The sequence below is a fragment of the Arachis ipaensis genome, chromosome B4 (assembly GCF_059453495.1).
Source record: "Arachis ipaensis isolate K30076 ecotype BB chromosome B4, ASM5945349v1, whole genome shotgun sequence".
In the NCBI taxonomy this organism is placed as follows: domain Eukaryota; kingdom Viridiplantae; phylum Streptophyta; class Magnoliopsida; order Fabales; family Fabaceae; genus Arachis; species Arachis ipaensis.
The window spans coordinates 77,897,478-77,910,150 of record NC_142439.1 but is presented as its reverse complement, the minus strand read 5'-3'; the positions used below and the strand labels follow the sequence as shown (position 1 = coordinate 77,910,150).

Below are 12,673 nucleotides of genomic sequence, written 5' to 3'. Positions count from 1 at the left end.
ATCGTCCTTACCTTAAGGATTAAAATTGTATAGAGGTGGTAGCAGAAGCGAAGGCAAAGATAGATCATGGACAGCTTCTCCTTCTTTTTTCCTTTCCCTTTCTTCTTCTTTATTTTTTCTTTAGGAGGAGAAACACTCTCTTTCTCTTATTTTTTTATTTATAATTTTTTTTATTATGAGTAATTTGGTCCAAATTTTTAATATTTAAATAAAAAATATGATTTTAAAACTTGGTTTTAAACTTTAGGGACGATGGGAACAAAAACAATTTTTAACATATACCTTTGAGACTAAAATCGTACTTGATCCAAATAATTTCAAAAAAAAAAAAGATAACTTCATCTGTATTTATCTATAATCTATAATTATATCTTAAAATTCAGTCTTTGACAGTTGGCTTGCTCTCCTTCATTCTTAGGGGTTTTTTTTTTGGCTGGTTTTTTTATTTTTTTTTATTTTATTGTACATATTTTCAATGCATGTGTTACTTGACTGTCAACATTTTAAATTGAAGCCGTCTTATTTATACTTCTTGTCTATCTAAATTCACTCTCTTCTCTTTAATATTTTAAAGAAAAATTTATAGTGATTTTTCTTAAAACTCAGTCTGACTAATGGCTTGCTCTCCTTCATTCTTGAGTTTTTTTATTATTTTTTGGCTAATTTTTTTATTTTTTTAATTTTAATATACATATTTTTAATGCATGTGTTAATTGACTATTGACATTTTGAATTGAAGCCATCCTATTCATACTTATTATCTATCTAGATTCACTATACTTCTTCTCTTTAATATTTTAAAAAACTAATTATATTATCAATGTCTATGTTGTTGAATGTATTTAATTTATTATAAACAATAAGCTTATAATTAATATATCATAATATTAAAATTAATTTAAAACATATATACCTTTTTTATTTTTTTTAGGGTGTACATGAGTTCGGTGAAGCCAGGTTCACCTTGACTCAGACCCAACACCTCAAAATCACATTTTTCACTATACCATCAATTATTTCAATTTTTATATACCTAATACCACATTTTCCATTCAAACTCAATCAATCATCATACAATACAATCACCACTTACCTCTCTTACCTTTTTCTAGTCTCTGACCCAATATTCACGGCCTCCGGCACAAATTCCATCAATTCAACACAGAATTTCATAAATGCATTATTACCATTCAAATAATCAAATTTCACAATACAACAACTATGTATAATCACCCAATCCTCATCCAAATCATAAATTACTAAACACGTCATCTATACACATCAACTCCAACCAAATGCATAATTCAAACTTAATCCTAAGGGTATCTAGCCTAGGATTTCATACTACATTATACTGTATTTAAATGAAACTAAAATCGTACCTCTTGTGATAGTTCGACGGACCATGTGAGCATCCTTCCTGCAAGGTCCGGCTTCTGAAACACTTGCCTGACTGCCTAGTCGGTCCGAACCGTAATGGGGTGGGCCTGGAAGTATTGTCGGAGACGTCGTGAGGTTATAAGTATTGTGAAGGCGAGTTTCTCGAGCCGGGAATAGTGTGTCTCCACACTCTGGAGGACCTTTCTTATGAAGTATATGGGTCTTTGTACTCTCTGCTCGCCTTCTCGGACAAGCGCCACGGCTAGTGCTTCCTCTGTTATGGACAAGTAGAGGTAAAGTGTTTCTCTCGTTCTGGGCTTAGAAAGTAAGGCTTCTTCGCACTCGATTTTCTATTTAAAATTTATGCCCTTTTTCATGAGCTTGAAAAAGGAATGGCGTTTTGGGTCGAGGCTCCGAGGAATCGGGAGAGGGCGGCTAGTCGGCCAGTTAGCCTTTGGACGTCCTTGAGACTTGCCGGGCTGCTCATCTCAAAGATGACCCTGCATTTTTCCGGGTTCGCTTCCACGCCCCGTTGAGTGATCATAAAGCCTAGGAATTTCCTGGCTTCCATCTTGAATGCACACTTCGTCGGGTTGAGACACATTCGGTGCTTCCTTAAGGTGTCTAGCACGAGTTTAAGGTCGCTGATGAGCTATTCGCCGGTTTGGATTTTGGCAAGTATGTCATCGATGTAGACCTCCTGCTTGGTTCCAGAGAGGTCTTGAAAGATTTTTGTGATGAGCCTCTGGTAGGTAGTCCCAGTATTTTTTAATCCAAATGGCATAATCGTGTAACAATACGTGTCATCGGGAGTTACGAAAGCGGTTTTATCTTAGTCGAGCCAATGCATGGATATTTGGTTATACCCAGAGTAAGTGTCCATGTAACTGAAGTATTGGTGCTCCGATGTGGCGTCGACTAGTCCGTCAATGTTTGGAAGGGGAAAGGCGTCTTTGCGTCAAGATTTGTTCAAGTCCATGTAGTCGACGCATATTCGCCACTTGTTGTTTGCCTTCTTGACCAGTATGACATTGGCCAGCCAAGTCGTGTAGGGGAGTTCTTGCAGAGGGCCAAGCTGGTATCGTCGCACTCTACTGCGACTTCCTGATCTCCGTTTATTGTTCCGATGGTGCTGTTATCGACCTAGAACTTCATGATTAGGAACTTGGTGAAGATGATGGCTGATAGGCCGTGAATTGTCTTCCTTCTGAGGATGATGTTGTAGGTAGTGGAATCCTTGATAACCACGAACTAGGAGAGGATGGTCTGATCGTAGAATTTCGAATACCACAACTAACCGGCAAATGCACCGGGTCGTATCAAGTAATAACTCACGGTGAGTGAGTGTCGATCTCACAAAGACTAACGGATTAAGCAAGCAATGGTCAATCGATTAATCTAGTCAGACAATCAAATTGGGGCTTCAGAAAACTTTATCGATGACAATGAATTAAATAAAAGCAAACAGTAAGTGTAGAAAGATAATATGATAAAAGAGAGTTAAGATTTTGGAGATGTTGAAACTTCCAGATCAATAATTTTCACTTTCCACCTTAATCATGCAAAGACTCTTTTATGGCAAATCATTAGTAATCAAGCCCCAATCCCTTGGTGATTTGATTTCTCTTTAACTTAATTAATTGCTAATTCCTTAGTCAATTATTTAAGAAAAGAGTTGAAGAACGTTCACTGATTTATAAAGCCACACAATTCATAAGAATCTCCCCTAGTTGATTTATAAATCCTAATCGGAACGCACGTGGTCATGGCAAGGCTCCCTTTCTTCATCCTTTTTGACTTCCCAAAAAGTGGTCAATTTCTTCTTGATTTCTTGTTGTTTCCCTTCCAAATCTTTCTGTAGTCAATGAATTCAACTAATCAAAGCAATGTTCTTAAAAACCTAAAAATTATTGTTTATTCGACAGGAATTCTTAGTAAATTGCTGGTAAATCGGTTGAAATAAAGAGGGAAAAACAGCAAAGTTGAGGATGCATCATGGTCTTCCTCTAGTTTATGGTCCCGATGGTTAGTGGTAGCACTATGAAACCGTCCGGTTTGAGGAAGTTATCTCCGAGTCTGGTTACCCTATTGCGGTGGGTTTGCACATTTTCGTTTCGGAGACCCAGCTTGTCAAGGGCTCCTTTGAAGAGGATGTTGGAATCAGCCCCGGTGTCGACCAGTATTCTTTTCACAAGTCCAGTTCCGATTTTTGCTGAGATGACGAATGGGGCATCTTCTACTGAGGTGCTATGTTGGCAGTCATCGGGAAAAAATGTTATCGCCACTAGAACCAAGGAGGTTGGCACTTGGTTTCTTATGGCTAGAACTTTGAGAGCCTTTTTTAGTACTAATTTTGACCTCTCCGGCACGTCCTTTCCGTTGATGATGTTTATGATGATGGTGGGGTCGATTTTTGGGCTGTCTTGGGGGTGCCCGTCGTATTGTCCTCGGGTTGCGTCCTTCGCATTCCAGTTATCTTTCTCTTTCAGTTCTCCTGGACTTTCGGATGATTTTGGCCAACTCGAGGAGTTTGCTGTCTCAGATGGCTTGCTCAATGGCATCTTTTAGGTCGAAGCAATCTTCGGTTTTGTGTCTGTATCCTCAGTGGTAATTGAAGTATAGGTTTTTGTTGCCGCTGGTTCGTTCCTTCAGTTGTCGCACCTTCGGAAGGATGCCTCACTCTGCTCTTTGGTGGCAGATTTTTGTGATGGAAGCGGGTAGGGGGTGTAGTTCGAGAACTTTCCTACCCTAGGTGGTCCGTTGTGGGGCACAGGTCTGGTGTGTTCTTTCGGGGTGTCTTTCGGTGGTGGGTTACTACGTGGTGTCGTATTGTCGTGCTGCCGTTTATTGGTGGCCACGACTTGACTAACCTCTTCGTCATTTATGTATTCCGTCACGACGTTTTGGATTTTTTGCATGGTCTAGAATGGTTGGTGGGGAGATGTTTCAGAAAGTCTTCATTCATGAGACCATTGGTCAGACAAAGGCCGGCGACCGAGTCCGTGAGTCTATCGACCATCAGGCACTCATCGTTGAACCTGTCGAGGTATTTTCTCGTGGATTTGTCTTGTCTTTAGGTGATTCCGAGTAGGCTCATGGGATGTTTTGCTTTGGTGATTCTTGTGGTGAACTGGCCCATGAACTTCCTGGAGACGTCGTCCAAACTGGCTATGGACCCATTAGGGAGGTCGTTAAACCATTTGATCGCGGGGCCGGCGAGGGTAACCGGGAAGGCCCTACATCGAACCTCATCGCGCAGCCCCTTCCAAGTTCATCTTGGCCTCGAAGGCCATCAGGTGTTCCTGGGGATCTTTGGTCTCGTCGTATTTCATATCAGTGGGCTTGGCGAAGCCCTTCGGGAGTTTGGCTCTCAGGATTTTCTCCGTGAATGTGGTGGCTCCTATGATCAAGTGGTCTCTTTGTGCTCGCTTGGCCTCCTGTCGGTGTCTTCGGTCGTCCTAGTCGCGATGGCGTTCTGGGTCTCTAGACACACTGCGCTCATGCGTTCGGGTGACCTGTTTTTCCTAGTTTCACGGCGCGATCAGGTTCTGGAAGTTGCATGACGTTTGCTGGGTTATATCGCTCTTTGGTTGTGACTTTGGCCTTCGAGGTTTTGCACTCTGAGACAGAGTTCTTGGATTATCTGGATGGCTTTTTCTCCTAAGCCGTCAGGTGCCCAAGCTTTGTCGGGTTGATAAGCGTCCTCTTTCAGTTGCTGCCGGTCCGGGGTTGGCAGGCGATGCATAGTGCTTGGTTATCCTCCCGGGGACGAGGAGAAGGCTATCCCAAAGGCCGGGTGTTGGACTTCGGGGTTTGGCGTGTGGTGATTAGTTTAGGATTGCTCCTCGGGATTCCCTGTCATATCGTCACGAGTCGGCAGTCCCCACAAATGGTACCAATGTATTATAACTCTCTGGTATGGGTTGTGAGATGGATCAGGTGTCGGATCGGCTTCTTGGAGCAATTGGGGGGGGGGGGAGGGTGTACCTGCAAAGATACTCCGACGCTCAAGTCAGAATAGATCTGAGAGGTATAAGGTATGTAGAATGAATAACGTACCTAAAAAAACCTCTGACTCCTTTTTATATAACTAGTGATAGTTATCTCATCTTATCTGGCTAAAATAAGAGAAGTATTTGAATTCAAATGTCTGTTAAAAACTGTAGAGCCGGTTCGGGCCGTCGGATAGAGTCATCCCCGGTTAATCGAGTCAAAGGCCATTCTGGTCCGTAACATTAATCCTTTTATTTATTTTGTTCTATTTCTAACTATAAAATAAGTACAATTTTAAGAAAGCAAGTTTTTGTTATTAAAAAGTTTACATCAGGCTTATTACTTTCATCCCTTTGTGAATTTACATCAAAATCTTCACTCAACTTTAATTTAGGCTTCACCTTGTATATTCTATTTCTATTTCCTCTTCCCCCACCCAAAAAACCAACACTTTGAAAATTAAAGAAAAGAAGCAGGCGATAAACAAAAGGAATAAGTATGACCAAATCTGTACATAGTGGAAAATTTAACATGCTAACTGATCTCTAAATGAAGAAATCTCCTCAAAAATTGGAAGTCTCTTTGATCTAACCGGCCCCAATTGATTCATCATCTGTTCAAGGCCTTTGATGAACTCATCATCAAGGGTCAAAATATCCGATAACTGCGGTGCAGGAAGAAGGGATCTTAACTCTGTTAAGAGATCTTGGGCCCGTTTTTTTGACTTGCCATCATCTGAGCCTGGTAATTTGCCTTCTAAAACATCATTAAGTATTAATTGGGCTTCTTCATAACGGGCTTGTTTGATGAGGCACAGGCCCAAGTTACAAGCCTTGTTACAATCTGGATCGATTAGTTGGGCCTTCCGATAAACTACCTCTGCCATGATGTAATTCATCTTTTGCATGTAGGCCCAGCCTAGGTTTCCCTATACAAGAATAAATCGGTGCATTTAGATGTGATTATTTTGCCTAAAAGATCACTTTTTATAAATAATTATAAAAATTTAACTTTAATGTATTATATATATATATATATCTAATTATCTAATATTACATTAATAAAATAATTATTTTTCATATAAAATAATTTTATACATATATTTAATTATTTAATATTATATAAATAAAAATAATTATTTAAAAAAATGATTAAACAATGCATATAAATTAAACTCTTCCGGAAAAAAAGGTGTATTGGGAAGTGGGAAGTGGGAAGTGGGAGGTGGGAGGGAATTAAAAGTCGAAGACTAAATTTGTGTTTAGATTACACATTATAAATGGAGGTTATAAATAAAATTTTACATAAAATTAATTTTATAAATTTGATTTTAATAAAAAAATAAATTTATGTTAATGTGATTTACGTTTCTCAATTTTTATATCAAAATAGATTATAATAAAATAAATATTGTTTAGATTATACTATTTAAAAAAAATTTTAGATAAAAAATACTAAAAAAAATATCAATTTAAATAAATTTTTTATATTATTCTATCATTTAATTTAGATATTTAAATAAATTTTATTAATTAATTTTATAATAAAATTAATATTTATTTATTAAATTAAAAATAACATATAAAAATTAGTAAAATATAATACATTAAAAATAAAAAATATATAAATAAATTAATAATTTAATATGTTAATGTAAATAAATATTATATTAAAAGATAAAATATCAATAAAATACATAAAAAAATATTTTATACATAGTCAAATAAAAAAATAAATAAAAAATCAAATAAATAAAGCCAAATAAAAACAAAACAAAAACTTCTTAAAAAATAGACCTAAAGAATACTATAATGAATGATAAAAAAAATCATATCAACTAAGAAATAATAAGAACTCTAAAAAACAATAACATTCTTTGAGAAATCAGAACACTAAAAAAATTATTATAAAAAATATTTATCATATAAATAAAATAATATAATATAAAATAAAAATATAAAAAAAATACTATAAATTTTATAATATCAAATAAAAAAATATTTTATAATTTTTCTAATATTTTTAGTGTTCTTTAATTTAGTATTATTTTAGATTATAAATTTTTTATTATTTATGACTTTATTGTTACTTATAATTAATTTTTTATTTATTTTATCCTTTTTTAATAGAATCATAATTTATATTATACAAAATTTAAATAATAAACATAAACATAGTATATAAATACAAACTAACGTAGATGGTTACTTGTATTCTTTTTATAGAAAAAAATAAAAAATAAAATTAATAAAAAACAAATAATTTTTTTTCAAATATTAAAAAAAAGTTACCAAACATTAAAAAAAAAACCCTTTTAAAAAACTCAAACCAGCTCCTCTCCTCTCCAATACTAAACCAAACATACCCTAAATTTAAATTCTTTTGCACCCATACCAAACCCAATAGTACTTTGCAATGGACTGAATTTAAAGTTTAAATTACTTAAATCAAATCACACATGCAGTCGTGCGTAAATCATAAACCTATATAGTAGCAGTGCAAAATATATTATAGAAAAATATTTTCTGCACCATCTTAAGCTGTATGTTTTTTGTTTTTTGTATTAAAGTAATTTATAGAAAATAAAAAATATATTTCTTACATAATAAGAAGATATGGGGTTTTTTTATTTTAAATTATTTAAATAAAATATTTATAAAAATATGTAATTTATAGCGTATTTTTACATTTGCATAAACCTATCCAAAATATATACAGTTTAAAAAACCGTGCATAAACCAGGTATATTCCAGCTATACTGCATCCGGAATAGAACCATAACAAAATTTCTGACATTATACTCCGAATACATACAATTTATAAAAAAATATTTTTTTTAAAATAATATTTATTTATCTTTTATTCTTATATTTTTCTTAACCTTTTAAAATTTAACTGGATCACTTTATTTAATATATTATAATTTTTATAATAATTGAATATTTTTAAAATTTAAAATTTTAATAATTAAAAAATAATAAAAATTAAATAATTTTATTTTTAAATCATATATATTATATTTTATTTTATTAATATAAGAATAAAAGATAAATAAATATTAGTTGAAAGAAAAAAATATCTATTATAAACTGCATATATCCCAAATATGGCTCCCTCAAGTACAATACATCGGGTTTATGCACAAAATTTTAAACTGTATGTATCCTAGATACAGAGTATAATTGTGTTTTTTTATGATTTTGATGACTCTATACTTGGAATGATTATACATTTCTGTAAATATTATATTTAAATAATTTAAATTAAAAAAAGAAAAAAAAGACAAATCGATCTCTGATTTTTTGGTTTACGGACATTTAAGTCTCTGAAAATTTAAAAATACATTTAAGTCTCGGACTTCTTTAAAATCTGAACATATCGATCCTTGAGTTTAATTTGTCCAATTTTAAAAATTCTCTCACGGGTGCATTCGTATCAATCAAGTCAGATTTTTCTATTGAATTGAGAGACCCAAATGAACGTAAGGGATCGATAAGTCCAGATTTTGAAAAGGTCAAGGACTTAAATGTATTTTCAAATTCTCAATGACCTATTTATTTTTTTTCTAAATAAAATCCAAAGATATATACTTAGTGATATACCAAAGAGTAGTACAAATATAATTTCTATATTTATAATGAAGTTTTCTTAAGGTTTACAACGTCATTTGTGATTAAGTGCAAAATTTTGTGTTGCACCAAACTATGAACCATGAATGTTGCAATTTGCAAATAATTCTTTTCTTTCAAAAGGATGCTTAAGTTAAATAAGATTAAGTTACCAGTAGTCTTGAAGTTTCCTGCTTAATTGAAACTTGGAACTTCTTGCCATGAGAACGTGCTGTCTTTGTGAGTTTTCCATTGAAGGCCTCGCCTTGGTAGATCAACTTCAGCTTTTGCTTCAGCAATTCTATTTGCTCATCTAGTTTTCCACATTTCTACCATCAGGAAAACAAAAATTAAATTAATATAGAGACAATTTAAAGACTCAGTAATAAGTAATGACCATTAACTGAATGCTAATTAACAGGACATTCAACAAACTGTTTAAAAGATTTACAGAAACAGAAATATTAGAGGTCAATACTTTTTATAAATATTAATCAATATTTTGAACTAATGCTTTATTTTTTTATACTATTAAAATTTGGATCTGGGATTTAGCATTTAAAATTTAGTATAAAAACATCTTTGTTGTCAAGTGTTGATAAAAAAAATAAATTTTGTTAGTAACATAATATTACTCTAAAGTTTTTAAAGTTTTTATGCATTAAAAATATTAAACGATTTATTGAATAAATAATTTTTTAATCTCTCATCCGGCCATTCATAATTCATATCATTTATTAGAATTTAATTTTAATACACTATTTTATAATAATTATTTTTTATATTGATCACATAAATAGATGTCGAAAACAATAAATGTAATGTAACAGTGCATGATAATTAAACTCTTGTTGATTATTCATTAGCTAATTCGGAAAGATGTTCGGAGAAATTCGGATGTACCTTGTACAGATCTATTAGTACATTATCAAGAGATTCTTGAGATTGTTTGGGGCAGAGGCTTCTAAATGAGCAAATGGCTTCAATTGCTTCTTCGGATCTGTCTAACTGTTTCATCACCACCGCCATATCTTTCAAAGCACTGTCCACTTTATCCCCTGAATTTATTGCTTTCCAAAATAATACAATTGCAGCTTCAGGGTCCTTATCTACCAGCTGGATATACGATGTATAATTCAGATTAGTATATTTTAGTAAATTGGAACTTTTATTAATCCGAGACTTCAGTCACGCTAGTGTAGCTTCTCTTGTTGGGTCAAATCAATAGCAAACTCAAGCAAAAATTCTGAATTAAAACCATGGACGACGCATTAGATAAGAAAACGAAAAAGAGAGGAGAAGAAAAACCACATTCGGATTATACTTGAGATGCATCACCAGCTTAAGATATGCAGCAGTTTAATTAAGCTATGAATCATTATCTTATTTTCTTTTTCTTTCTTATTCAAAATAATTTTAAAAAAGGAAAAAAAAATAAAAGGTCAGTTGTACATAAATTCAATCGCAATGACTTCGCTTGTAAAAATGTTTCATTTACCACCTATATTAATTAATAGGTAGAATACTCTATCTTTTTAAACTATACGAGTAAGATTGTGAAGCCAGTCTTTAATCCAATTTTTGGTGACTCATGGCCAGTGGAAGCTGTTATTTTAGTGTTCATGAACTGGCTTCACTAATTCTATAGAATTTATTCTTATTGAATCAAACAGTAATGAAGTGGCATCATAAATAAAATACCTCTCATCATCATAAAAATAGTGCAACGTACAGCTGAATAACTCAACAACACAAAACTAAGTAGTAACAAGAAAATAAAAAAGTGAAAATCATTGTGTAGTACTATTATTACCTGAGCATGCTTGGCTCTAACATAAGGTCCATCCCCAAAAGGAACCTTGTGAAGCACATGGTAAATATCATATCTCTTTCCCTTAGGAGAAGAAGAAGAAGAACTCATGTTATTGTTGCAACCACCTCTTTCTTCCATTTCTCTTTTCTATTTTTATGAGACGCGGCGGCACAGAGATCAAACCAACTAAAACGGTTGGATGCTTTCGTTCTACTTTTTTCTTTTTTTCCGGGTTGAGCTTTACAAGAGCCAAACACGCTTTCAAGTTTCAACAAACAAGAAAAAGGAAGGTTTACTAGTAGAAAAGAGAGGCAGAGAGAGAGGGGATGACAAGAACAAAGAGAAATGACGAATTTGGTTGGTTTTGCGTCCATATTCATTTGGCCTTGGCGGTTCCTCGCTACAGAGACAATCAACGACTGTGACTTTGAGTATTGACACGTGTCGTTTTATGATTTCATCTTAGAAAAGCACGATGCAACTTGAGGTATAATGCCACTGAATCATGCTAGATATTAGGTGCATATTTCGTTAAGGAGAAATTGCCCTTTACACTTTAATATTTAAGAAGCAAATTAATATTCACTATTTTGTATAGTGATAGGATTCAATTTATTGACTAAAAAAATATATGGTGAATTTTATTTTTTTTTTCAAAATAAAGAATAAATTACTCTTCGTGATATGTCAAACAATTACTTGATAAAATAGGACGATTTATCGCAGTTAATGTTAACTCTTAATTTAATCTAAGTTATGATAATATAACTAGCTAATTAACTAAGGTATAAACTTTTTTGTAATTTATAAAAATTACTAGAAAAATTACATTTTGTAATTTTAACCACACAATAAAAAAAAAATCTGGTGCCTCTTTGAGGTTGAAAACCAGTAGAGATTTCGTTTATGTCATTCTATTTTAAAATAAAAAAAATATATTATTGCATTTTCTGTATCAGATGATTTATCGTTCAATATTATTAATTAATTTTTCATTTGTTCATATTCATCAATCACTCTTCATACTCACTTCTTTACCAAGCATTTAACATCTTATCACCTTGAGCCTTATCTCTAGCCGTAAAGCGAAGGATAACAAAAGTGCCACGATAATTCTAGAACTCATACAATAATATATATAGAAAGAAGTAATAATACTAGAAGTCCGATCTAAGGAACTGGAGTTCAAAGATAGTTAAACAGAAGAAACAAATCGCGAAGCGTTCACATACGATAACTAAAACGTATAGGCACAACATGAACAGAACATGATAATATACACAACCTTGCATAGAGCTCCAATATACAAGGTAGTGGCTAATAGTTAAACAAGTTATATGTATACATTATCAAAAAGAGAAACTAGCCTCAACTTGCGGGGTTTAGGCCGATTAGTAAAAAATACAACAGAATTTTTATAAAAGTTTTACTTCATATCTCTCAAAATTTAAAGCAAAAGCCTCTAACAGCCTGTTTGGACACCTTTAAATGATGGAATTAGAATTTAATTCCATCAAGAAATGAATTCATAAAGAAATGGAATTCAATTCCATAGTTTAGAACAACTAACTCATTTAATGAGATAGAACTGAATTTTATTGTTTGGAATGACTTGTTGATGAATTACATTATTTCTCTAAGACATTTTTACCCCTCAATAATATTAAGTATAATTTTATTTATCAATTAAATTAGATAATATAATTATATAAATCACTTATAAGTAAAATTGGTCTAATACAACCTCACCAATTAGATCCATCTCACCCATGAAATCATGATAGGTGGAATTTTTTTAAAAATGAGAAATTTAAATTATTTAAAAAAAAATCAACATCTCATAACTTTTTTATTTTTTTCTATAATCTTATTTGTGTGT

General features: G+C 32.8%; 1 protein-coding gene across 1 annotated transcript; it reads right to left on the bottom strand.

The window, feature by feature from the left end:
- Window positions 1-5,665: 5,665 nt before the first annotated feature.
- LOC107637821 (protein SULFUR DEFICIENCY-INDUCED 1) lies at window positions 5,666-11,141 on the bottom strand. Its single transcript, XM_016341116.3, has 4 exons — window positions 10,795-11,141; window positions 9,885-10,097; window positions 9,155-9,310; window positions 5,666-6,301 (listed from the first exon to the last, which is right to left on the bottom strand). Exons 1-4 carry the CDS (start codon window positions 10,930-10,932, stop codon window positions 5,900-5,902), a joined length of 909 nt encoding a protein of 302 aa, XP_016196602.2. The 5' UTR covers window positions 10,933-11,141; the 3' UTR covers window positions 5,666-5,899.
- Window positions 11,142-12,673: the final 1,532 nt, after the last annotated feature.